The sequence below is a fragment of the Rhamphochromis sp. 'chilingali' genome (assembly GCF_963969265.1).
Source record: "Rhamphochromis sp. 'chilingali' genome assembly, chromosome: 7".
In the NCBI taxonomy this organism is placed as follows: Eukaryota; Metazoa; Chordata; class Actinopteri; order Cichliformes; family Cichlidae; genus Rhamphochromis; species Rhamphochromis sp. 'chilingali'.
The window spans coordinates 34,084,725-34,109,892 of NC_137934.1; the positions used below are offsets into that span (position 1 = coordinate 34,084,725).

Here is a 25,168-nt window from a genome sequence, read left to right on the forward strand (position 1 = left end):
ACTCTTTCCTCGACAAAGAATGAAGCTGGAAACTGTTCAGTCCCACCTCTCAAGTCTAAAGGTAGTAAATATTTGAAACTCATGAGATAGCTTTTTAGTGAAAGATTGACGGAGTGCTAAATCTTTGATGCTCTGCTTCTCTATTAAAAATGTTCTAACTTTGAAGGAGTAAAGTCAGAATTTTGACTTTTTTATGCCCCTAATCCTCTTCTGTACATTATGGTCCATGGCATATAAGTGCAAACCAACTCAGCAGTGAGTGTTTACTTTTAAATTCCAGGCAGCCAGACCCATATTAGCTCACTGTGTCTCTCTAAGCAAAGGCAACAAAATACCAAAGCAAATCTTTTTAACAATGCATTTTAATCCCAAAACAGTCCCAAATTAGTCTTTCAGAAATATACAGAGTCCCTCTGTTGGACATTTGCAGGATGAACACGAGCAGCCTGTCAGAGACTCTGCTCTCATGAAGAACAGACATTGATCAGCACTCACGTTACTGCACAAAACAAATCCTTAAAGCTTCCGTACAGCGGGGTGCTGTTATTCAAAAACAAAGCTTGAGCAGCTGAGCGCTCCTTCTTACTCTAATAAATAGTCCTGAAAAGTGCTCCGAGGTGCTGAAAAGATTAATTACTTTTCCCCTAGTGGGCACACTTAACAGTTTCCTGCCTTTTTTTTAACCACTCCTTGGCCTTGGCTTTAATGCCGTTCACAAATCTTTGCCTTATATGTCCGGGCACTCATGCCATTTTAGGATGAGGAAACAACAAAACAACAGGCATGCACAGATATAGCAAAGCGAAAGAGGCAGATCAAGTGTCCATGGCTCTTTTTAGAGCAAGCAGACAGAGTACCTGAAAATAATAACAGGGTTATTTAATCTTTAACACCTTCAGCAGCATTCAACACGGAGAGGAAATTGATGCAAAATAAAAAATATTGCAACTTTTAGTCGTTGTTGTTTTGTATAAGTGCGTTCTGCCTTCATTTCCTGTGTTCTCCAGATAAGAGGGCAGCAGGCCCTCAATAAAACAGAGGGCACAGATGATAGTGAGGCAGCCACAGGCTGTTCAATTAGGGGAAATGGTTCACAGATCTTAACGTATCTCGCTGTCTTGGTCAACAAAAGAGCTTTTTTAAAATCTTCCCTTTTTAAAAAAAAAGTTTCTTACTGACTTCATGTCATTGTATCCTCAAAACCAGTGTACAATCTAATTTTTCCAAATACCAAAGGTTTGTCTGTAAAAACATATTTACTGACTCCCTGATTGTGTTTGTGTGCATACTTGTCACATCTAAACGTTTCAGATCATCAGTATTAGTAATATTAGACAAAGATAACCTGAGTAAATCCTAAATGCAGTTTTTAAAATCATGATTTCATTCATTCAGGGAAAAAAGCTATCCAAACCTACCTGGATAAAAGCGGTTTTGGGAAAACCTTCATAGTGTCTCTTAATAGATCTGATTACATAATGTGCCCATATTTGACACAACCACTGGCTTGGCTGGTTAGTGTTTGGGTTTCCATGCTGTCCAGTGTCCAACAGAGCTAGTCAGTTCAAAACAGTCTGGAAGTCATGGCGCGGTTGACCCCGGGTCTTCTTCTGTCTAGACTGCTTGGATAAAACAATTATTTGTTGTTAGGTTTGCAGCAGGATGTGTTCCCAGAAAAATGTTGTTTTAATCATAAATCCTTCTGGAAGACAAAGAAGTAGAACAGATGTACCAAAATAGATGAAAAAAAATGTAGAGGTGTCCTACTGAGCCAAAAGAACAGAGCAGGGATCAACTACAGGAAGATCCCAACCATGTGTCGGGATGCCAGTCAAGTGGAATGAGTCATATATTCACATTTTTTGTCAGTGCTTTTGAATTGTGTGGAATGTATTAAATCATCTGGGTATGATGGTTATTTACAAGCTCTAATTAAGCCTCAAAGGCTTTCCAGAAGAGTCTCAGAAACAGGCATTTGGGAACATTTCAGAACATCATTCCAGTCAATTCAGATAGCCGCAAACAATTTTTTAGTGTTATGTGATGTGCTTTCCCTGCCTGCGGCATGCGGCCCCACGTCCACATTATCCTCCCAATCATATAAATGCTGAAAAAAGAGTCCTGAATATATGTTGCGTGCTTATTTCAAGACTCAATGATTTGCTGTAACAGTGGAAAACATTTTAGCTGTGTGCTATTGTGTTATTGAGCATGTGGTGTGCCAGTGAAATGTCATGCATGGGAGCAGGCCAGTGGATGTGAGACTTAAACAATAGCGCTGGTGTTCTAATGACGTCATTTCACAATTTAACAATGGAGCTTAATGACGCTTTTGTAATAGCTTTTGGAAACTAACTGAGGTGATTTTCAACAAAGCAGACGATGTGTGTTGGCACGATCAGTGTATTGATTGGTTGGTCCTTTCAGGGGATTTATTGCTCTTCATATGTGTGGTCACGTTTGTCTTTCACAAATGGATTAATATCAAGGGTTCTCTAAAGTCCTCAAAAATCTTCACATCAATCCAGTGCTGAGAAGATGAATTTGAACCATTTATCTCATTCGTCCATCAGCAAAAGCACAGACCTCATTCTAGATCAGGTAACCCCTGGTGTCTCTGATTTATGGCCATTCAAAAAGTATTTGATTTGAGTCTTTCTAGCCAGTTAACACTGTAGGAAATTCTTATTCTCACATCCTGTTAAATCCAAGAAGTGACCTAAGACTTTGATGTCTTTGTAATGCTGTGTCTGGCAGCCTGGACAGCATGCACATATGAGGTAATGATCACGAAGTCGTATGCTGCGAGGCAGCCACACCAAACCTGGCTGTAACCCTGATAGAAAACGCATGAGGTAGTGCTGATTGTCCGTCTGTGTCTGGAGCCTGGCTTTTTAACCTGCACACTGGCTGACAGGTGGCACAGCGTTGCCTCAGTGGACACTGAGCCCACAGGGTAGGAAGTACGAGCTATTTTTTGCACTGGTGACAGACACCGTTGACACAGGGAGAAATGTTTGAGCTATAGGACTGGACATATAAGGAACCTTGTGATCCAACCTGCGCTGTTGGGATGTAGTGGAAATTTACTGAGAGATATGTGTTTTATCACATTTTAGGGGTTGTGTGTTAGCGTATGCTTACTGTTTTTGCCTCAGCTTTACTGCTCTGATGACGTCCTTTTAGCTACATTGCACACTTTTGATGCTTCACATAAAAACTGGTGTTTCTTCACTTTGGTGAAAAGGCAAAACCCCTCAATGGCCAAACAATGTCAATTATTCCCTGGGGCAAGCTTTATAGCAAAATAATTTAGCAAACACCAAGTGCTTGGAACTGTAACTCCTTAAATGGCTACTTGAGGCAAGCACCAACATTTAATCGGCTCCTAAAGATGTTAAAATGCTGACTATTACTGAAGAAATGGCTTGGGGTGTGACTACTTTCTGGAAAAATTGGATGGTTCCTAGGCTTCCCTGAGCCAGTTCAAGTCTCTGAGCTAGCCCTCTCTTCCCTATTAGTGTCTTTGCAAATGACTGAAGCTATAATGCACTCATCTTGATGAATGACATGGCTTGTTTTCTGGCTATTTGTACTGTCCTGCATTAACTATGCAGAGCACCTACATAGTTAATACGCCTCATGCTGACATTCCATCTTTTATGTACAGTCTATGGTTATGGTTTCCCTTCTTTTATTTCATACAGTTGGGGCAGAATATACACTATTGTGAAAAGTATTTGCTCGTCTGCTTCACACATATGAACTTGAGTTCCCATTCTTAATTCATAGGGTTTAATATGATGTCCATCCGCCCTTTGCAGCTATAGTTTCATCTTGTACTGCTTTCCACAAGGTTTAAGAGTGTGTTTATAGGAATATTTGACCATTCTTCCAGATTTGTGAGGCCAGACACCAATGTTGTACTAGAAAGCGTGGTTCTAAGTCTCTAATCTAATTCATGCCAAAGGTGTTCTAACAGTCTGAGGTCAGGACTCTGAAGCCAGTGTTGATAACAGTCAAGTTCTTTCACACCAAGCTGGTGTACAGTCATGTTAAAACAGGAAGGAACCCCAAACTCTTTCCACAAAGTTGGGAGCGTGAAATTGTCCAAAATGCTGAAATATACCAAGACTGGACAAGTCTTGGTATGTTACTCTTAAGAGTTCCTTTTCACTGGAGCTAAGGTGCCAAGCCCAGCTCCTGAAAAAACAACCTCACCTCTACCAAATTTTACTCTTGGCACAATGCAGCCAGACATGTACCATTCTCCTGGCAACCACCAAACCCAGACTTGTCCATCAGATTGCCAGACAGAGAAGTGTGATTCATCACTTCAGAAAACACGTCTCCACTGCTGTACACTACTGCATATGACGCTTGTAATGGTGGTGATGCAGCTTGACTTGGATGCAGCTGCTCAGCCACAGAAACCCATTCCACAAAGCTCTCCGCACTGTTCTTGAGCTAATCTGAAGGCCACATGAAGTTTGCAGGTCTGTAGCGACTCCTGAGAAAGTTGGTGACCTCTGTGCATGATGCACCTCTGTGAATTCACATGGCTTACCACTTTATGGTTGCTTTGCTGTCATTCCCAGTCACTTCCACTTTGTTTTAATACCACTAACAGCTCACTGTGGGATATTTGGTAGCAAGGAAATTTCATTCACCAAGTTCCTGAGAGCAACCCATTCTTTCACTAATCTTTGTAGTAGCAGTCTGCATGTCTAGGTGCTTGATTTTATACACCTGTGGCCATGGACGTGATTGCAACACCTGAATTCAATAATTTGGATGACTGAGTGCCATTATAGTGTCTATCTGTTCTAAAAACAAAATAACAGATTGAATCTGAACATTTTCTTATTCACAACAGCACTTCCACAGTATGATATTTAATCTACCTTGCCCTACTTTTGGCTCCAGTGTTGATTCCGGTCTGCTCCTTGTTCATGTCTACTTCTTCTCCTCCCTGGGGATGTTATTGTGGAAACCAGGGACCACAGTGGGTCTTCTTCTCCTGCAGCAGTAAATGTATGTTGTAACCCCCCCCACACACATCCCGTCACTGTAACTGGGAACAATTTTCTGTGCAGTTGTTTCTAATCTTTAGCAGAACACATTGTTTTTGTGTGCTTACTCTCCCACGAAATGAACAGTGTGTCTGTTTTTAATTGTTTTTCACTTGAATATTTGAGTGAGTGCGCTTGGGCCTCACAGAGGATCTGCATAGCTGCAGTTTCCGGCACAGGTAAGGAGCAAAAACTGAGGGCATGAGCTAAAGTTCTCCTCGGGCTGGTCCTCAGTTACAGAAACAGATACATTAATCACCAAGACACTCGTGTAAAAGCAATAAAGCCTGTCACTGCCTAGTTTTGTTTTGTATCTTTCTCTGAGTGATCTGTCATTGAAACCTGAGCCAGATAGTATTTTACCACAGTATTTATTTAAATCCATATGGGGGACCAGATGTTGACTGTATTTCCACAGAAAAATGTTTTTGCTTAAAAACAACTCGTACACACATTGTGAATGGATAATTTAAAGTCAAAGAAAATTTGCGAAGTCATAGAGGAAGCACTCAAAAAGCCAGGGAGGGCCTGTTCATTTTTATACAACCACTCTGGCCAAATCGAGTTTTGTGCCAAGTGTTATGAAAGCAGGAAAGCAGCAGGACCAGACGGCATCCCAGGTCGTATCCTAAGAGACTGCGCATACCAGCTAGCTCCTGTGTTCACTGAGATATTCAACATCTCTTTATCTCAGTCGGTGATCCCCACATGCTTCAAAGAGTCCATCATTGTTCCTGTCCCGAAGAAATCCCACCCTGCTTCTCTCAATGACTATCGCCCTGTAGCCCTCACCTCAGTAGTGATGAAGTGCTTTGAACGCCTGGTCAGAGACTTCATCATTTCTTCACTACCAGACACACTGGACCCACTACAGTTCGCTTACCGTCCAAATCGTTCCACAGACGATGCCATCTCTCATCTCCTCCACACATCACTCACTCACTTGGACACTAGAAGGGGGAATTATGTTAAAATGCTCTTCATAGACTACAGCTCTGCATTTAACACCATAATTCCCTCCACACTCACCACCAAGCTGGAGCATCTGGGACTCAGCTCATCTATGTGTCAGTGGATCTCCAACTTCCTAACTGGCAGACCACAGGCAGTAAGGATGGGCGGACATGTCTCAGCCTCCACCACTCTCAGCACTGGAGCCCCCCAGGGGTGTGTTCTGAGCCCCCTGCTGTACTCTTTGTACACATATGACTGTGTGGCCACTACCAGCTCCACCACCATCATCAAGTTTGCTGACGACACCGTCGTGGTGGGCCTGATCTCTGATAACAACGAGACGGCCTACCTGAAGGAGATTAGGAATCTGGAGAACTGGTGCCAGAGGAACAACCTCCTTCTAAACGTCAGTAAGACAAAGGAGCTGATAGTGGACTTCAGCACTAAGCAGGAGAGGAACTACCAGACCCCCGTCATCAACGAGTGCCCAGTGGAGAGAGTGGACAGCTTCAAATACCTCGGAGTTCACATCACGCAGGACCTGTCATGGTCCTGTCACATCAACACCGTGGTGAAAAAGGCCCGACAGCGTCTCTACCACCTCAGACGCTTGAGAGACTTCCAACTGCCCTCCAAGGTGCTCAGGAACTTTTACTCGTGCACCATAGAGAGCATCCTGGCGGGAAACATCTTAACCTGGTTCGGGAACAGCACCATGCAGGACAGACGAGCTCTACAGAGGGTTGTGCGGTCAGCTGAGCGCACCATCCGCTCCGAGCTCCCTGACCTGCACTCAATCTACAGCAGGCGGTGCTGGACCAAGGCCAGGAAGATCGTGAAGGACCTCAGCCATCCCAACAACAGACTGTTCTCTCTGTTGAGGTCAGGAAAGCGATTCCGCTCCCTGAAGACCAACACAGAGAGACTGAGGAGGAGCTTCTTCCCGCAGGCGATACGGTCTCTCAATCACACTACCACACAGTACTGACCCACACATACAGTTCTTACACACACACTGGACTTTCTGGACTTTGGTTTTGCACAACACTGGTCACTATATTCTTCATTTCCGGTTAATACTTGTACAGCTGCTGTTATTGTGTATATATTTATTTATATTTAGATTTCTTCATACATTCTTATATAGTTCTATATTGTGTATTGTGTATTTTGTTGTACAGTTATTTTATTTTCAACTTTAATTTATATATTTATCTTTATCTTATTCTTCCCAGTTAAATTTACCCTTCATTCTAATTTGTGTTGTACAGTTATTTCATTTTTAACCTTAATTTATATTTTATTCCTTCCTAGTTAAATTTACCCTTTTTAATTTTTCATATTTATTTCCTTTCTTATTCATAGCCTTTTCCTTTTTTGTTTTCTTTAGGTCACGAGCAGTTGTCCAAGCATTTCACTACATATCGTACTGTGTATGACTGTGTACGTGACAAATAAAAAAAAATAAATTTGAATTTGAATTTTTATGACTCACAAAGCACCTTCTGCTAAAAACCATAGGGCTGGGTTAACGTGAAAGGTAAAATAGGCCCGTGGTCGTAGCAGACATGTGAAATATTTCAGTACCTCTTAAAGTGCAGGAGAGGCAGCATCGAACTGGTGTGAAGTCTCTTCTGGGTTGGACACTTCCGCCTGTGAGACAGGAGAATGTACTGCTTGACCTGGCTGGTAATACCACAATGGTCATCTGCTGTCCCCCGTTTTCACTCTAACACAGTTGTGTCAAACCTAAGGCACCGGGGCCAGAACCAGCCCATCAGAGACTTGAATCTGGCTGACTGGACCGCTTTGGAGAATGTGAAGGAGTGAATAGAACTGACATTGAACTTTTAATTGTATTTTTATAGGTTTTACAGCTTCTTCTATTAATAAGCCCCCCCCCCCCCCCCCCCCCCCATACACCAATTAATAGATGTAAAAAGATGTTTTTCTGTAAGTTTACACATTTATCATGTGATTTCACTGACCCGTCCACTTGAGTGTAAAATGAGTTTAACATCCCTGCTACAGTACATGCGGCATCTCCGCCTTCTGTCTGTCTCTTCAAGTATCTCAGTAAGATTTATTTCCATGTCTGTAAAGTGGACTTCAAATACTTCACAATACTCTAAAGCTGCTCAGCTGAGTGAGCTTTCCCAGAATCATTGAATATGTTTTATTTTTTTCTTTCTCTTAGCCAAAGCAGTACATGTGGTGTGTTTAAAAAAAATAAAATAAAAAAGAGAGAAAACAAAAATGAACTTTTAACAGTGAGATGAGAAGATGCACGCTGCACTCTTATCTGTTCAGTAAATTGGAAGCTCCAGCAGCAAAAAGCCAGCGGACTTTGTTTAGACTGGAAAACATCCTAATGAGCTAGAAAGTTAATATTTGGTATGACCACCTTTATTCTTTAACACAGCCTGGTCTCTCTTAGCCATGCTTTCTTATAATTAGTTTGAGGAGTCTTCAGGAATAGTTCTCCAGGCTTCTTGAAGGACATTCAAAGCTCTTCTTTTGATGCTGGCTGTCTCTTTTGTTCCGATCTTTGTCAAGATGATCCCACATAGCTTCAGTAATATTTTTATGTTTTTGATTTTTCCATCCAGGTATGCTTTTACTGCACTGGCAGTGTGTTTGGGATCATCATCATGCTGAAAAATTAAGCTGTTGAAATGAAGCTCAGATGCTTTCCAGATGGTATTGCAAGTGGACCAAAATCACAGTGCTGTGTTCATAATTCAGTCAGTTTAAACAGGATCCCCAACACCACTGGCAAAAATGCAAAGCCAAAATCCCAGTTTTAACCAAAGATCTCAAATGTGGATTAATCTGATTGTTAAAACCAATTGTCAGCGATTTTCAGTTCAGTTCATCCTTTTCTTCCTGTTTGCCTTCATTGAGAAGAGCTTTTTAACAGCCAGCTGTGATGAGGTTTCAGTGGATCCACCTGAGGGCCAGATGGATCACTCAGGTCCTGTGTCAGGTCTGTGGATTTTTTTCCTCTCTCTTAAAGACATTGCTTTCAAAAATTGTTCATCTGCTGTAGTTTTATGCTATAGTTTTGTTTAGGCCTGCCACTTCTACTTTACTCTCCACGTATTCAGTTTCCTCAAATTTTTTAAGGAGACATTGCACACGTGCAGCGATATGACAGGTTTTCGGCTTCAAACATACTTTGGGAATCACAATGCTGGTGTAAAAATACTATTTTATGCCTGTCAAACTGTGCTTTTCTTTGGGATTTTTATCGGATTCGACAAATTAAATGGAAACAAATCATGTGCTTTTAGTAAAAAAAGTGCCAAAAGATAGAAAAAAGTGTGTTAAAATGTGTTCTTTGCTTAGTTGTCTGTCATGTGTAGATACAACACGGTCCATCTCCTGATTTAAATGCTTTTTATGCTTCAGTGATTCATAGGTCAGTGTTAATTAGCTTAAAAATTGAACAGAAAAAAACACAATTTCTCTGGAAATGGTCTGGTACAGTGTCCAAAAAACTGGAAATGAGACATCGTCCAAAGAAAAATCCTGGAGAACTATCACTCACTTTAAAAATGAAAGAAATTCTGGCTCATTGGATGCAAAATATAAAGTAATGAAGAGTGACTCAAGACGCAAGACTGCATCTCTTAGTGCGTAATCCTGCTGGGCTGCTTCTTTATGCGTAGTTTGGATGCTCACAGCAACTTCATACTTTACTTAATCTTTTCATCTAAATCTTGGCATTAAAGAAAATAGAGGTATTTCCCTAAATGTCAAACACATGAATTATGATGATAGATGAAATGCCAAACAGGATTTGGACACATAACACATGACAGTACTGGTGAACCATTAGGCTGAGCAAGATTTCTCTGACTTTCTGAGCCACGATTGTTCAATACATCATCCTTGCATAAAGATTATTATCAACACTGGCTTCACTTCACACAGAAAATATATATGATCAGGACTAAATTACTGGCAGCCTAATAGTATCACTGGAGATAAGCGTGAACATGCCTCTCAAAGCCGTCCTTTCAGCCCTCTTGAGAATTTAAATGGGATTTTACATGAGGAACTTTGCAGTAAGCAAGTATAAAGCCACTCTCTGTTCCACAGCCAGCTCCTTGGAGAATTCACGCCAGAGAGAGGATCAGCTCCAGAGATGAAAGTGAGGTCAAGGTGTCTTTTTTTTCTTGCCCCCCCTCTAAATCAGACTTTGTCTCAGGCGGCTCCTCTCCTCTTCCCAAACTGAGAGCACACAGAGCTCTGGAAACTGAGCAATAAAGGTGATGAAATTCAATTTTAAAAATTCAATTTTACTTATGTAGCGCCAAATCACAACAATAGTCGTCAAAGGGGAGAGAAACTGTGCTGGGCAGAGTCAGATCAGGTTGTCTAAGACATTTAAGTACACACAGTATACTATATTTGTTGAGATTGATCTTCAACTGGAGTAACATTGTCTTCAACATATCTGTCTTTGTTTTGCACTGCTCTGTGTTTGTGTGGATATGAAATGGTGTCTACACATGTGGCAGACCACTCACTGAAAACACACCGTACAAGTACATGTACTGCTCATTGACTGGCTAAGGCCGCCCCTCCAGTAATACATGGAGATGGTAGGATGCAAAGGTGTGGTTCTTCACAGCAGTTAGAGGGAGCCCAGTCAGAATCAAATGGGGAAAGAATGGAACCAAACACAGACAGCATCTCGAAAACCTGGGCTTCGAGGTTTACCTATCAAATCTAAGATAGTTTGTAGGTCTCTTTTGGTCTGATCATCCTTAAATGGAGCAGGGAAAACCCAGATTTAAACCCCGCAGATCATCAGATGGAAGCACAAAGACACTTCGCATCCAATCTGAAAAAGATTGAGAAGATCTGCCACAAATAATAAATGGAATAAACTGCCAAGATCCAGTTGGGAAAGCCCTTCAAGACGTCCAAGAAGACACGAGCTGTAACGTAGTGTAAATCCAAGCTTAAGGACCCATCCAGTGGGCCCTTTAGATTTTCTCTAGACATCACATTCATTTAATTTGGAGCATATGCATTTCTCCTTTCTTCTCTTCAGCAAGAATGATGGGGAAACCATCATACTTCCTTTGGCTGACACTGGTCAGCAGGTGATTTGAGAGCTGCAGAGGAAAGCGGCTAAACGCTAAAGTGCATCAGGTATTTAGCTTACATGTTTCTTCCTTCCTGTTCTCAGACATTTTTTTTTTCCCTAGCAATAAAAGCATAATTCAAGCATAGACAGTGCGGTGGTTTCCTAAGAGCTGTTAATTGACAATGTTAGGAAAACCATAAATTATTTCACATCTGTCTGAAACTCGAGTAATTTATGACGTTGCAATATATGATTATGGTTGCATGTAAATGCCTGGGGTTTTTAAAAGCTGACAAACACGCTTGTTTTTTGTGGGCTTGGTTGACTTCTGCTCAGCGTCTGCAAAACTAATTGCACGCAGGCAAACCCATGATGCTGGCACACAATCAGAAATGAGAAACGACCACTTTCTGGCGCTTTCTTTACATTGAATACACGAATAAACCCTCCATAAATGATTAAAGGCCTCGTGAGTGTTTTGTAAATTAAAAATGATCCCTTCACATAGAGTTCAGACGAACCATCAAGTCGCCAGGCATTGTTTCAAGAGTTTACACCTTAAAATCTGCCTATAGTCCCTACATGAGCTTACCACTAAATTAAAAGCTACACATGACGCTGCACCTCCCTGCGCAGTATGTGTGTATATATGTGTGTGTGTGTGTTCCTTCTTTAGCCCACTCGACCCCAACCCAACTTTCACTTTCCCTGCACACTCTTACACTTCCTCCCTGCCCAAACACCCCCTTCACCCTGGACTCCCCTGGCCCCTTTCTCACTGCTTTCCCGTGATCTCTTAAGCACTACAAACCACCTCACTGAATACAATCTCTCTCTCTCACACACACACACATGCACACTCGTACATGGAACATTGTTTCCACTATCAACTGCTCTGTATTTCACCATCTGTTACGCACTCCCCCAGCTGTTGCCCACACTCTCCTTGCTCGGCAAAATAACAGCTCTACGAGCCGATGACACGCACACAGGACAGAAATTACACAGGGCCGTGTCTGCTAATTAGAGAGAGAAGCCAGTTTAGCATCTCGTCAGTCTGCAGGTAGAGTCTGCTGTCAGACTGGTCGCCCTCCTCCCAGTTAAATTCATGGCAAACTGATGAGCCCTTTACCTAATGAGGCACACTTAACCAACCGTGTCTGGATCATTATGTTGAGAAGAATGTGCTTACAGTGGCCTCTCAAAAGCACATCTTTTTTGAGCCTAATGGCTGCTTACGTTTTTGCTCTACGCTCTACCAAACCACAGAGATTTTGCCGTCTTATTTTTCCTCTTTAACCACCCATGGTTGACTCTGGGCTTAGAATCATTCGTGAGGCCGAAGGTTTTTCACGCTCCTCACGTTTCCAAGCTGGTGTGTTACTATAAAATGTTCAAACCTTAAAGACAATACGCTCTCAGAGCAGCAGAATATGTGATTTGGATCCTGGCCTTCCAAGGGGAAGTTCTGGAAATGAAATCATTGACAAGACATGAGCATGCAGGTAGGGATAGTCCATGCAGCTTCTGGGAGCGGTGCCAGCAACAGTGCTGCGTCCAAAAGACTCCAAATACCATGCTGCCAGCATATGCAAAATGTATTTTTTTAAATAAAACATGAAAAGCTGTGATTTTTTAATAAGTTCATTTGAATTGACACGTGCAATCTGTGCATTAATACTTGATCATCGTCTGTAACCACACACTGCTGTGATGACGATCCAGCCTGGCCTTTTGTGCGCTTCCAAGAAAGTGAAAAGTGTTTGAGAGCACTGGTCTAAACACTAACTGGTCATTTCCTTGGATAAGTTATTAAACTGTAGGAGAGGAACACTTGTTTTGAGGGTGGGGGCAGGGGGTCTCCATGTACGCTCGTCTACATCTGCCCGTTCCTCAGGAGAAAGACAAGCGAGTGTGAATCTGACTCACTCATTCGGGCCTAACACTTTGGTGCTCAGCACACAGTGGATTGATTACTGCACATCTGCACATGTAAAAGGGGAAAAAAATATGAAATTCATCTTAAAAAGTGTGCTGCAAAGCGCTCTGCATGCAAGTGAAGATATTTTATGGTAAATAATTCTGGTATTATAATAAAAGATTTTAAAGGACCGCTGACGCTCACAGCAAGGCGGGCTCTAAATCTGTGATTTTATCAAGGTTTTATTAACAACCCGTGACAGAGTTTGAACCTTTTCCTGCCAGTCAACAAGCTCAAGCAGCCCTGTGCTACAACCTTATCATGAAGTTTATTTCTTCAACACGTTGATTCATAACCTTCTTGGAAAAGCAGCACCTCTGAACCTTTCTCTGGAAGTTGAGAGGAAGTGAAACATCTGGATAGAGCATCGCTACCCGAAGATGCTGAGTAATAGCAATGCCAGAGAGAGACTCCATCCCGTGTGGGCTTCCTCCTCCTCACACTGTCTTTGATGAAGAAGGGGGACAGCGAGTAGACTCACTGCTGCAGGCACACATCCGCAGCACAAAGGGCCTCAGACACCTTGTTTACAGGAATCACAAAATCCTTATGAAAGTCGTCGTTTGCACTGGTTGATGGGCTCTCTTGGAGTTTTCATGCCACTTTGACCTCTCTTACCTTGCTCCGTGTTTGGGCATTCTAACTGCTCACTGTCACTGCTGTTTAACTGTCTTCAGGTTAAAAAACCCTATGTTCTCCACCTGGAATTAGAGGCAGGAAAAGCTCCGTGTCTCCCAGGCCCCTAAACTGCAAACCATATGGACTCAATCCCGGTCCAGGCTGATCTGAGGATGCAGACATCTAGAGGAGGATGCCATGGCATGTGGCGGGGAGGGTGTCGTGACAGAGCTCTTCTTGTCCAAGGTTATTGGGTTAGTCTGAGTGGGAAATGGTGGAAGTGAGTTGGAGCTTGTTTGTTTGGAAAAATCGATGGTTGAGATGAGGAAACGGTGTCATTTTCAAGGAGAACTCTGTGCAGCGTTAGGACAGGGAAACCGCAAAACAAAGGAGCATTTTTGGTGCCGGAGCAAATGTGTCATTATAAACACTGCTGGAGTTTATACACCTAATAAATCTGTGCTTGTGTAAATCTCGGGAGAAGGAGCAGACGCAAAATCAAAAGCCCTCAGACTATATGGCATGCTACCTAAGCTCATAAACCACATTCACATCTAACAGTCTAACTCTCTCGCTGAATCATAGCGTTTTGTTTTGTTTTATGAGAGTGCATTATTGACTACATCAAAATTCTTTTTTTCATCATTTGTTTAATCCTGTGCTACAGTCAGGAGGCAGTCAAGTCTTTATATATACAGCACACTGTGAGCACGCTACAGCATATTTTCACTTTTCCAGCCAATGCCCAATTTCAGTTTAATGGTCAATGTATAAAAGATAAAGGTTACTTACTTAAATTGAACTAGTGGATTTAAGATACTGCATGCTATTTGTTTTAGTAGTATTGTGATCATTATTTCATTGATACTGGCTTTCTACTTTGAATGTTGGATGTGTGATGTATGTTCAGAAACAGGCGACCATAATAATCCCATTTTCTGTGACGATTTCCTTATGAATGTGCATCAAGTGCACTTACAACTAACTCAAGCTCACTTATTCTGCCATGTAAAGTGTTAGTGATACTATTAGAGCCGCTTCAAAATTAAGCTCTTTTTAAAACTCAGCTTACACGCAGTGTCATATATGTCAAGTAAAGTAATTGCATAACATTTTGAACTGATGCCATCTGATGTTTTCTGTTTTACGTCATTATTTTTTGTGTTGGTTTGCGTATGTCTATGATTTACAATTTTTACGTGCATTTTATAACGTTTTATAACTAAACATATTGAAAACGTGCAGGGTAGTGCAGCACTCAAACTCCACTCAAAGAGTGACTGAAGGGCTCAAGCCAAAACTCCGTCCGTGATGTCACGAGTCAGTAACCGGTGAAATCCAACACCACCAGCTGGTAGGATGGGGTTGTGATGGGCTGAGTACGGGTTCCCCTCGCATCAGTGCAAGTCAAGGCACATAGCAGAAGCCACCGCCTGGAGGCAAAGACGCATGGAACTGAATCTGCTGTGTTGGAGACCAAGAAGAAGTCGAGTGCTAATTCTGTGAATCCCTGAGAGCAGTCAAGTTTACATTGGTGCATACCGACTCGCTGCACTGCAAGTCCTTCTCTCCCCCCTATGCAACTGTTGCGCGTCTCCACTTTGGATAGAAGTAGCTTGATCACTGCGCGCCGCAGAGCGCAAAGGAACTGAGGCTTTGGTTTTGAAAGAGTTTGGAGAGACCTCTCCTCAGGACTGCAGCAGCTACGATGAGGAAACTCTGAGGTGGCAGTTATCTCCGTCCGCTTTATGCTTCCTTTGGCTCTTACCAAAGGTTAGCCCATGTGCAGGTATCCCCTTGAGTGTGATTCTGTTTTCACCCAGATCTCTGCTGCCTGGACAAATGCATACAAATGCATTTAGGAGCTCAACGGACAAGGAGTGGACACGTTTCCGCGGCAGCAACGTAAGTGGTCATTTGGTTAAGTACTCTGCAGATGTCAGACTATCTATGCGCTGAAGCTGTTTCCGGAACAGGTTTTCGCTTGATATGGCAACTGGGAGACTTATTTCTGTTCAGGTTCTTTGGCGTGTTTCCCTGACAGGGCGCCAGTTGACCAAACAAGTTTCAGCAGCTGAGCTGCACGATTGTGGCACCAAAACGTGGCACAAACTATTCAGAATTTTAGAAAGTTTAAGCACGAGACGACTGAGCTTTGCTGTAGTTTTTCTCTTTTTAGGATGTCTTCAGCTCGATCCGTTTGACCTGTTTGTTCTGCATATTAGCTTCACTCTAGCTGTGCACGGACTGCTGCTGTTAAGCTTTACCATCCCCATCTGATACCTGTACTTTTCCATACACCCATGCATTTCAGCTTTGGAAGTTGGCTTTGATCCCACCATGTGAACATGCAGTCTAGGATCTGCTACAATATCATCTTTTTATTTGGCACCCACTCACACAGCTCCAGTAAGCTGAAGAATAAACAGTAAACCATGGAGAAAGGGGATGAATGAGGCTGTCTTGTAAGTAATAATGCTTATTCTGCAAGTGATAAATTAGAAGAAGCACAGAAGCAAATGTGAAGGACCCAAGAGGAGCAAATGTGTCCATCTCTGTAAACGTGTTAAGGCTTTAGATGAACACCCTTAAACCCTAAACATTCCTCATGGGAGTGTGCATTATTGACATCTAGCATGCAGGTCTTGTTGTCCTGCTACATTCAGCTGGGGTCTGTGGAACATCAGAAATGTGCACTTCTTGAAAGAAAGAGTACTTCACAGGAAAAGCATTATCTTCTATCAGAAGTGAGTCCAAGTTGCCTGTACTCTATTATGAATCTCTTCCAGATATGATCTAAAAACAAAATCTGAGATCACAAGACATTCTGTTATTCTCTGCTGATAGCGGTTGCTTGATGTAAAACAAAGTAGAGTTGAAACCCTATAAGAGATCCTTTTTTTTGTCCTTGGTAGTGAATATGAGAGCCTTATGGGGAAAACTGAGGTGACTGGGGATAAATGTGGCCTCCCTTGAATTCACAGACAGAGTTAGTGTGTATGCATCAGTGGTTAACTGGCTCCTGAGCTCCAGACAATCACCCACTGTTGCAGGCATTGCTGTTCTATTGCTGCCAGTGCTAGAACTATAACACTGCAGAAACACAACCACTCACATACACTCTGGCTGAGAGTGCATGCTGACTCCTCAGCACAGGTTGTTACCTCCAGGTGGTTGATAATGTGAGCAGAAGTTTGCTATTGTCAGGTCAATGAGGCAGAAGGACAAAAAAGCAGAGAATATAAAGGGTTTTTCTGCCAGCACATTATTTGTCTTTTTACAGAAGTTTATGAACATTTTTGCAAATGGTACAAATTTCAGTCCATTGTTAAGAAATACAGAAAAACATCAGCAAGAATTCATACAGGAAGTGAAGTGCTTTCATTTGAAAACGTTAATTGTTCTGTAGTTTTACCCAGTTATTATGTTTTTCAGTGTACCACATGTCTACTGTGCCTCTGAGTGCATGAGGGATACTAAGTTTTACTGTCACTACATAAAGTACAAACTGTGTAGCTCCCTATGAGGCTACCCCAGTACATGTTACATTCTGTAGAAGCATTATAGGGTAATGCTTCTACAGAAAAGCCTTCCTGTATAAGTTGTAGTGGACTGCATGATAGGATAAGTATTTATGCAAGAAAATGTCAAACTTTGCTTTCAATATAACTGGATAACAACAATACCAAAGTTCCCACCATCTAATGGTATTTAGCAGCTACTTATGTTTATCTGCAATGGAGCTAAGCAGACTCGAATTTGTGGTGCTCAAATCTGAGATAATTTATGAACCCTTATAGACACAACAATTTAACAGCCTGTGATAGACGGGCAACCTGTGCAGGGTGTATGCTGCCGCTCATCCAGTGTCAGCTTAGATGTGCTCCAGTCCCAAACCAAGCACAAGAAGTTAGGAAAATGGACAGATTGACAGGAAAGCCTTTACAAAAACAATGTCCTGGCTCATCTGGGTAATCGGCAGAGCTCACTATAAATGCCTTTAATAAGACTTCCACGTCCCACAGCTCAGGTTACCCTTTTTGAATTATTCTGTGCTACAATCACAGCCTCTCCACCTTCGTGCTGGAGTGTACTCACCTTCCCCAAATCACCGGCTGCAGGGATTTTGGCCTGTCGGTGTGAGTGAGTGTATTTAACCCTCCTAACATCTGAAGGTTTCTCTGCAACAGGGAAAGGGCAAATAAATAAAAGCCAGTGGAAGTTTACTCACGGGCCTTTGTCTGCTCACTGTTTTGTGAACTCAGTCAATCTTTACACTGGTCTGCCGTGACCTCTTGACTCCGAGTACCATTGGAGTGAGCTGACAAATGTTAGCCATGCTCATTAGAGGAGAGACATGGCACGCTCCTTATAGAAGAGTCCACTTAGATTCATGATGGCTTGGAATCATTGGTGGCTTGGAACAGTTAGGAAATCATTATCATTTCTAGCCTTTGCAAACGCTCCACTATTAGACAGTTCAATCCTGGAAACCTGCTGATTTGTTAATCATTTTTGCTGATGGCTATTTGGAGAGAGGACAACAAGCCTGCTTAGTTATACCAGAGTGAAGTTAATATGATAAGGGTACAGGTACTGAAGCTGTAACCCAGCCAGCGGGAACACTCTTTGGCAGTAGATCAGTGACTTCATGGTGTCCAGGAATGTTTTTTGTTGAGATTGAAAAGCAAAACATGCAGGAACAGAACACCTGATTTGCAAGAAAGTGATGCACTCATTTGGAAACATTTCAACTGGTTTATACTGTAACATGCTGGGTGATGCTGGGTCTTAACAGATCCTCGGGGCACTGCGTCATTTTATGTGTTATATCTGCTATGACATCCATGGCATTTTTAGACTGGGCTCAGCTAAGTCACACAACAGTAGAGGTTAGGTAAACGCTCCAAGGTCATGCTCTATAAACCTCAATCTTCTGAATAATGACTCCTCCAAGGAGTGCCAAAAGAGCTTCAGCAAACTTCAGGGGTTATGAAAAGTGGGACGGGTGAGTCAGGGTTAGTCTCATCAGGTTTGTTTAGATTGTCCTATTCAGAGCACCTTTTTTGCCCAAAGCGAAGTCAAACACAGCAGCTTTTGGATTTTTCACACCAACGCACCTCAACAGCAGTTTTAGTGCTTCCAGTTTCTTGGAGATCCTCTAGAAGTTTCATTTCAGAGCTGTGTGTGTAGATTAACAGCTTTGCATGCTTCGCTGTTACTTACTGATTTGGTAAATTAGACGTGTAAACAATGAACCGTGAAAGCCGCTGCTCACCTCCTGACTGACAGTAATGATGAATGTTAAAAAAAAGGAAAAAAAAAGATTCCAGTTCCTTATGAGACTATAAACAGAAGTGTAATAGGTTTGCTTCTATTTGCCAAGCGTAATTGAGCTTTTTGCCTCTCCATTTGACTCTCAGCCTTCTCCCCAGTTGAATGAACCATTGTTAGGGATCCAAGCTAATTTTGAAGGGGAGAAAGGAAAGATCTGGTACTGCTGGAATGATTCATTGCAGAGTGGAGCTTTAAGTTGTGATTATTTATAGTCTTGACATGACACCCACTCCCCACATAGTGGTATTTCCCTTCGTCAACAGAGCACTGTTTGGGGAGCTTTGTCTTGCTTTCAGGGGTCTTTTCCATTAACTGCTAGGACGGGGAAACGTGCCGTAGCGGTACTGTCACATATAAGGGAATTCACCTCTGATGAAAGATTGGATGTAGTCTGTTTTTCTTATTAGTCGGATACATCCCTTCCATTCTGTTTGCATGTCACAATAAAGGTTAAAGCACCAAACCAAGGTTCAGCAAGTGGGGAAATGGTCACCAGTTGTTTCTAAAAATGTGATGAAGCGATAGCCGGAACGTGCTCAGTGACAGAGCCTCAGAGATGCTTTAAATAGCCACGAACAAGAGACTGTGGGACAGACAGCAGGACAAAAAAAAAATGTCTGAATCAGCGTCACATGGATCCACACACTCTAAAAAGGAACATTAAGTGATTTATTTGGTTTTTTCCCCTCTATCTTTGGTCTACTTTTAAAAGCTGCCAATGTCTAAACAGAACCAGCTACTCGTTGCCCTTATAAATGTCACTGTAATCCTCTCACAGTAGATGAATGACTGTATTCATATGTCTCCCCCCCAACTTGTTTTTTTGTAACTTTTTCCGACTTTGGGAATACGTCTGCGTTACCAGCTGTGGAATGTCGCACCACATTCTCAATGGGGAACAGGTGACACACTCATTCACGGTGTCTCTACTTAAAGGCAGCCCTTTCCTTTTCTGTTCTTCCCTTGTTGTCTTTTTAATCTTCCCCCTCTTTTCTGCTTTCGATTATATTTTATTACTCAGTTCTGCAGGGCAAGTATGGCTTCCCGTCTGGGAGTTGGGGTGGGGGGTGGGGGCTCTCTGTCAGAAAGTGACTCACACTGGGTTAATCTCATGCTCACAGGCCACCAAAAAGACTTGTTTGTAAGGCGCCTGTCATGCTGCTTGAGGCTGTCAGTCCCTGCAGGATTAAGGTGTGACAGCAACCTTTGACTGATGGCGCCCTGCATATTAAAATAGCAGGACTACTGTCTCTTGTACTTTGTACAGCCACCACACTGTGTCAGTGTCAGAGAAAAATATGACACCAGTTGCCAGAACAAGTTGTATAAGCAGCTGTTACTGTTTTCAGGGCTGCTGATGTGATTTGGTTTGAATGTCCAGCTTTACTGTAGATCTGTGGTTCTGAAACTGCGAGGAGCAGGGCCAATGCAGGCGGGACGACCAGGTGAAAAATGCTGAATGAATATGACTTCATGAGGGGATAAATAAGCAAACGGTGATATTGTGCTGGAGCTTTATTTAAGTTGGATTCTTGTTTTTATCGATGACTGAAGGAGCGTATTCCAGAAAACCTTGATGATAATGTCCTGTGAAGTATTTTGTTTGCGTTGCCTTTAAATCAAACCTTCACTAAAACTGGAGTTACTGCTTCTTCTTTTCTGTCTTCTTTTTAAGCTGCTTCTTCTTATACTTTTTATACTTTTTCCCCCCAGCTTTACTGGTGACAGTGTTAGCAAATGTTACCTTACCTTAGATTAAGACTTTATAACACATGTTCGACTGCCTGATCTGTAGTTCTGGACATTTCTAGACACATCAATGTATATGCACCCTATCTGCATTTTAGTGGACAATATTACTGGACAAGCTAAAGTTAACGTGAACAAATTTACCTAATTTGCACGACATTTTTGCACAATTTTGGGTAGGAAGGTTTTACAGTGATGCTGAGGACCGGCTGTTCTGTGTTGTCTGCTGTCCTTCCTCTGTAGCTGTCTGGTGGGGAGTGCCATCTAGAGGTGGGGGTCAGTGAGGGTCAAGAGTGGAGTTATGTGACTCTTGTGCAGCAAAATGACAACATGTAGTATGATTAATATATAACTTACTGTTTCATAAGCCTGTTATAGAATGGAACATATTTCTAGCTTTTCAGGATATTTAAGGTTTTTGGTAGAGGAGATCCAACTTGAAAAAGATGAAAAGGGAGGAGCAACTCCTGTGTGAATGTTGGCTGGGGCATTTGCCTCTTTATGGTCCTTGCTTTGCCATAAAAAGCATCAAATTGTTATTAACCATGTGCCTTGGAGATCAAATCCATCATTGTCTGGAAACGATAAAACACGATGCTCAAATATTCTTTTCATCGCTTTTCACTACGTCTTCAGGCATAAAAATGTCAAAGTGGAACGGCTTTTGAAACGGAGCAGTCACATTGTCTTTTAAGGGGCTCCAGCTTTCGTTTTTACTTGTTTCGACTAGTGATATCTACTCAGTATCATCTACCACAGGAGAGGATGAATATGTTTTCTTGTGAATGAATCATTTATCTGATGAATCTCTTGATTGTTTAGTGTAAACGAAAGGATTCATGTAAAAGCAGACCTTATCAGCTAATTACTTGACAAGGACTCATTTTATTCTCCTTATCTGGCTGTCTGTTACCTCTCCAGTAGCACTTTTGCTGTCTCGTTGCTCTCTCCTTCTTCTCTTCTTTCTCAAAAAACTGACACTATTTTCAGAACCAAAATGATTATAATGTAACTTCAGCTCTCATTTTTTGAAGTGATGATTAGATCACAAGCATGTTATTTATTATTTACATAGCATTAATTATTATTTGAACTCACCAAGCAGTATCAGATTATGTAAAGTGTTTCTTAAACTGTGGCAGCTCACATACTGGGGTGGTTTGGAAGCTGAGCGTTGACTATATTGCTTCTGTAAAGTCCTGCTTTGTGTACTTTTATTATAAATTTAAAGACTATTGCAACATAATAGTATTCAGTTTAATTCGGTTTTAGTTATATAGTACCATACAACAACAACACTCACTTTAAGGTGCTTCATTTTGCTTCAGAGAAAACCCCAGAAGTTAGGTGACCCGCTATGAGCAAACACTTGGTGACAGCGGGAAGGAAAAACTCCCTCTTAGCAGGAAGAACCCTCTGACAGAACCAGACTCAGGGAGAGGTGTCGATCTGCAGTGACCGGTTGGGGGTGAATGGATGAAGACAAGGCAGAAGACGCACTGTGGAAGAGAGTCAGAGATTAATAATAACTAGCGATTAAATGCAAAGTGCTCTATAAACACAGAGAGGTGACTTAAGAAGAAACACTCTGTATGATGGTAAGTCCCCAGTAGCCTCGGCCTATTGCAGCATATCTAAGGGAGAGTTCAGGGTCGCCTGATCACCTTAACTATAAGCATTCACAGCCATGCTAATTACAAATGGCCATGCTCCGCTGTTAGCATCAGTTAGTGTATCTTTATTAAATAAAGATGTGACTGTATGTTTAAAAAGTGTCAGAGAGACAAACCCAACAACTAGTCATGAAACTGATCTTTGTTTTGTCCATCTAGGTGGAACTTTCTCCTGCTCCTGTCAGTATGCTCAGCAGCACTCTCTGGAGAAGATTACGCAGCTCAAGGTAAGCAACAGAACACTTATGCATGACTAAAAGTCAGCATTTTTTTTTTTTTATTATATGAAAGCATTTTATTAGATGCCCCCCCCCCCCCCCCTGTCACTAGGACATGTGACTCACTGACATTTGTCATATAGACGGTATAAAAGCTCCTGTCTGTACCCCACTCAAATCAATAACAGAAAAGTGATGCTATGTAACACTTGCAGGGGCCCTATTGAAGCCGATCAGGTGTGAGCCAGGTTATTCACATTAAGTGAGTGGGGTGTCTGCTATTTATTGCATTCATGGCTTGTCAGTGACTCTGTTTTAACATTAGCCTCCTGTTACCTGACATAAAAACCTCCTGACTGAGATTTCAAATAAATTCCATGTTATATGGTGTGGAGATTTTAATTCTTGGGAGAACACTGACATCATATTGGTACTTGGTGATGGCAGGTAGCCGGGTATATTTGGCCTAAAACTAAAATGTTAAATCAAGACAGCATGCTACATATTGCATTGTGAGTTTAAAGTCATTAAGTACAAAACAAAACACAACAACTCAAATATAAACTTTTATTTCAATGTAGGCTAGACACAGAATCAGCAGTGATTAGCACTCGCTAAGCAATTGACATTGCTGGATCCCCCCATTCAGTGCAGCAGCCCCAGTTCCTGATCGCAACTAGCTGGATAAAGAGTTGTTGAATCTTTTTATGGCTTGCACAATAATAGTCAAAGAAGAAGTCCAGCAGCAGCTGCAGAAATGGGACCAAAATGCTAAAGAACAGAGGCAAGACAGAATGACAGAAACAGGAAATAAATACAGAATATATAAACTGACACACAGTTGTTAAGAAAAAAGATTTTTCTTCCTATAGCCTTGAGGCGACAGTTGTGATGAATTGGTGCTATATAAATAAAATCAATTTGAATTGAACTGTTACTCAGAAAAATGTAAGTATCGTCAATAAATGAGCCATATACAAACCGATATATGAGAACCGATATATACATATGCAAACTTTGGCGTCATTCTTCTCCTATTAACATATTTTTAAATGAAAAGAAACACGGTTACTATCAGAACACATAGACTAGGATTACATGCGTTTTTAAGTAGCGTATCTTTACATTTACACTGTAAGCATATCTTTCCTGGAAAAGTTAGAAGCTAAGATGAAATAAAACCACTGGAAGTGGCTTAAATGCACATCAAACTACTCATTCTTGTAATGCTTCCAGTAATTACATCAGCTGATGCCACAAACTCTTTAGGGATCCTAAAGAACTCGTTAACTGGGATCCTTCAGAACGGTTCCTACAGAACTCCTCTAATGTTTACGATGCCTTGTTCATAATACAGCTCAACCACATCACACCCTATTTCTGCTTTTATCTTGGAGCACATACAGTACATATAGGAACAGCAAGTGCACACAGGAATTCCTCTTTAGCTGCTCTTCTGATCACTTTTAACCTTCTTCCTTAACATGCCCGCTCTTGCTCTCAGGGCCGTGGCATGCATTTAAAAGCGGCATAAATAACCGTTGTACCTTTGTTTCCTCCCTCTCTGTTTTTTCCCCTCCTGCTACATTTCTGACTCAGTGCTCGCATCTCTATGGTCCATCAATGAAAATACTAAATACACCCATAATGTAAAGTACATGGCAGAAATGCACATACAATGGGAAGAGGAAATCTTAGCTTGGCATGTTTTGGCAGCTGTGCCTCACCTGGTCAGGTGTTGGGGGTGAAGTGATATTCATCTTTATTTTTAAACAGAGCAACAAGGATGAGAAGAATTGGAGGTGAGAAGAGCTGAAGTTAGAAGGTGATCATAGATAGAGTTGTTATTTTTGCTGGGCTCTGCTCTATCAGTGGATCTACATTGATTTGGGATCTTTTAACTATAATCTCATCTCTCACCCTGAGTCTGACTTTCTTGAAAGAGTAAAGTCTTGTTGAATTAGGCACTGAAGCAATAATATAAAAATATGTCATATCCTGGGGTCTGTTCCACTATTGCAGTATTGTCTTATCTAAGGCTGACCTCATGATTAGTCCTCACATAGACTGTTTATGTGCCTTGTCTACTGCCTCTTGCAGTGTCCCTCCCCTTATGCCATCATGCAACGCCATGTCCCCACGTATCACGGGTGATACGTGATGGCCCGCTCCAAGTAGAATCAATCCATCATAATGAGGGGAGGAGGAATGAACAGACAGCGCAAGAGCACCTTGTCTTAACGTATGAGACAGATTAATTGGGATCTCGTCTGACGTTACCTCAGGCAGTGAATGTGGAGGACATCACAGTGAGCGCTCAGATCTTCTGCAGACAGATACTCCTCCTATCAGAGCTGCATGACTAAAAATGCTGTGAAAGCACATTGTCTTTATCTCTGTAGTCTTCTTTTCTTTACCTCTGCTCTGGCACCCAAACAGTATGACAGAAATGGGTTTCATCTGCT

The 25,168-nt window shown here is 41.9% G+C and overlaps 1 protein-coding gene across 1 annotated transcript in view; it reads left to right on the forward strand.

Annotated features, from left to right (window-relative positions):
* The first annotated feature begins 15,082 nt into the window (after positions 1–15,082).
* The window catches only part of col24a1 (collagen type XXIV alpha 1 chain), an 84,181-nt gene continuing 74,095 nt past the window's right edge, over positions 15,083–25,168 (forward strand). The window contains exons 1-2 of the mRNA XM_080886747.1: positions 15,083–15,631; positions 22,645–22,712. Coding sequence (XP_080742873.1) covers positions 15,579–15,631; positions 22,645–22,712 — 121 coding nt within the window. The 5' untranslated portion in view covers positions 15,083–15,578. The remainder of the gene's footprint in view (positions 15,632–22,644; positions 22,713–25,168) is intronic.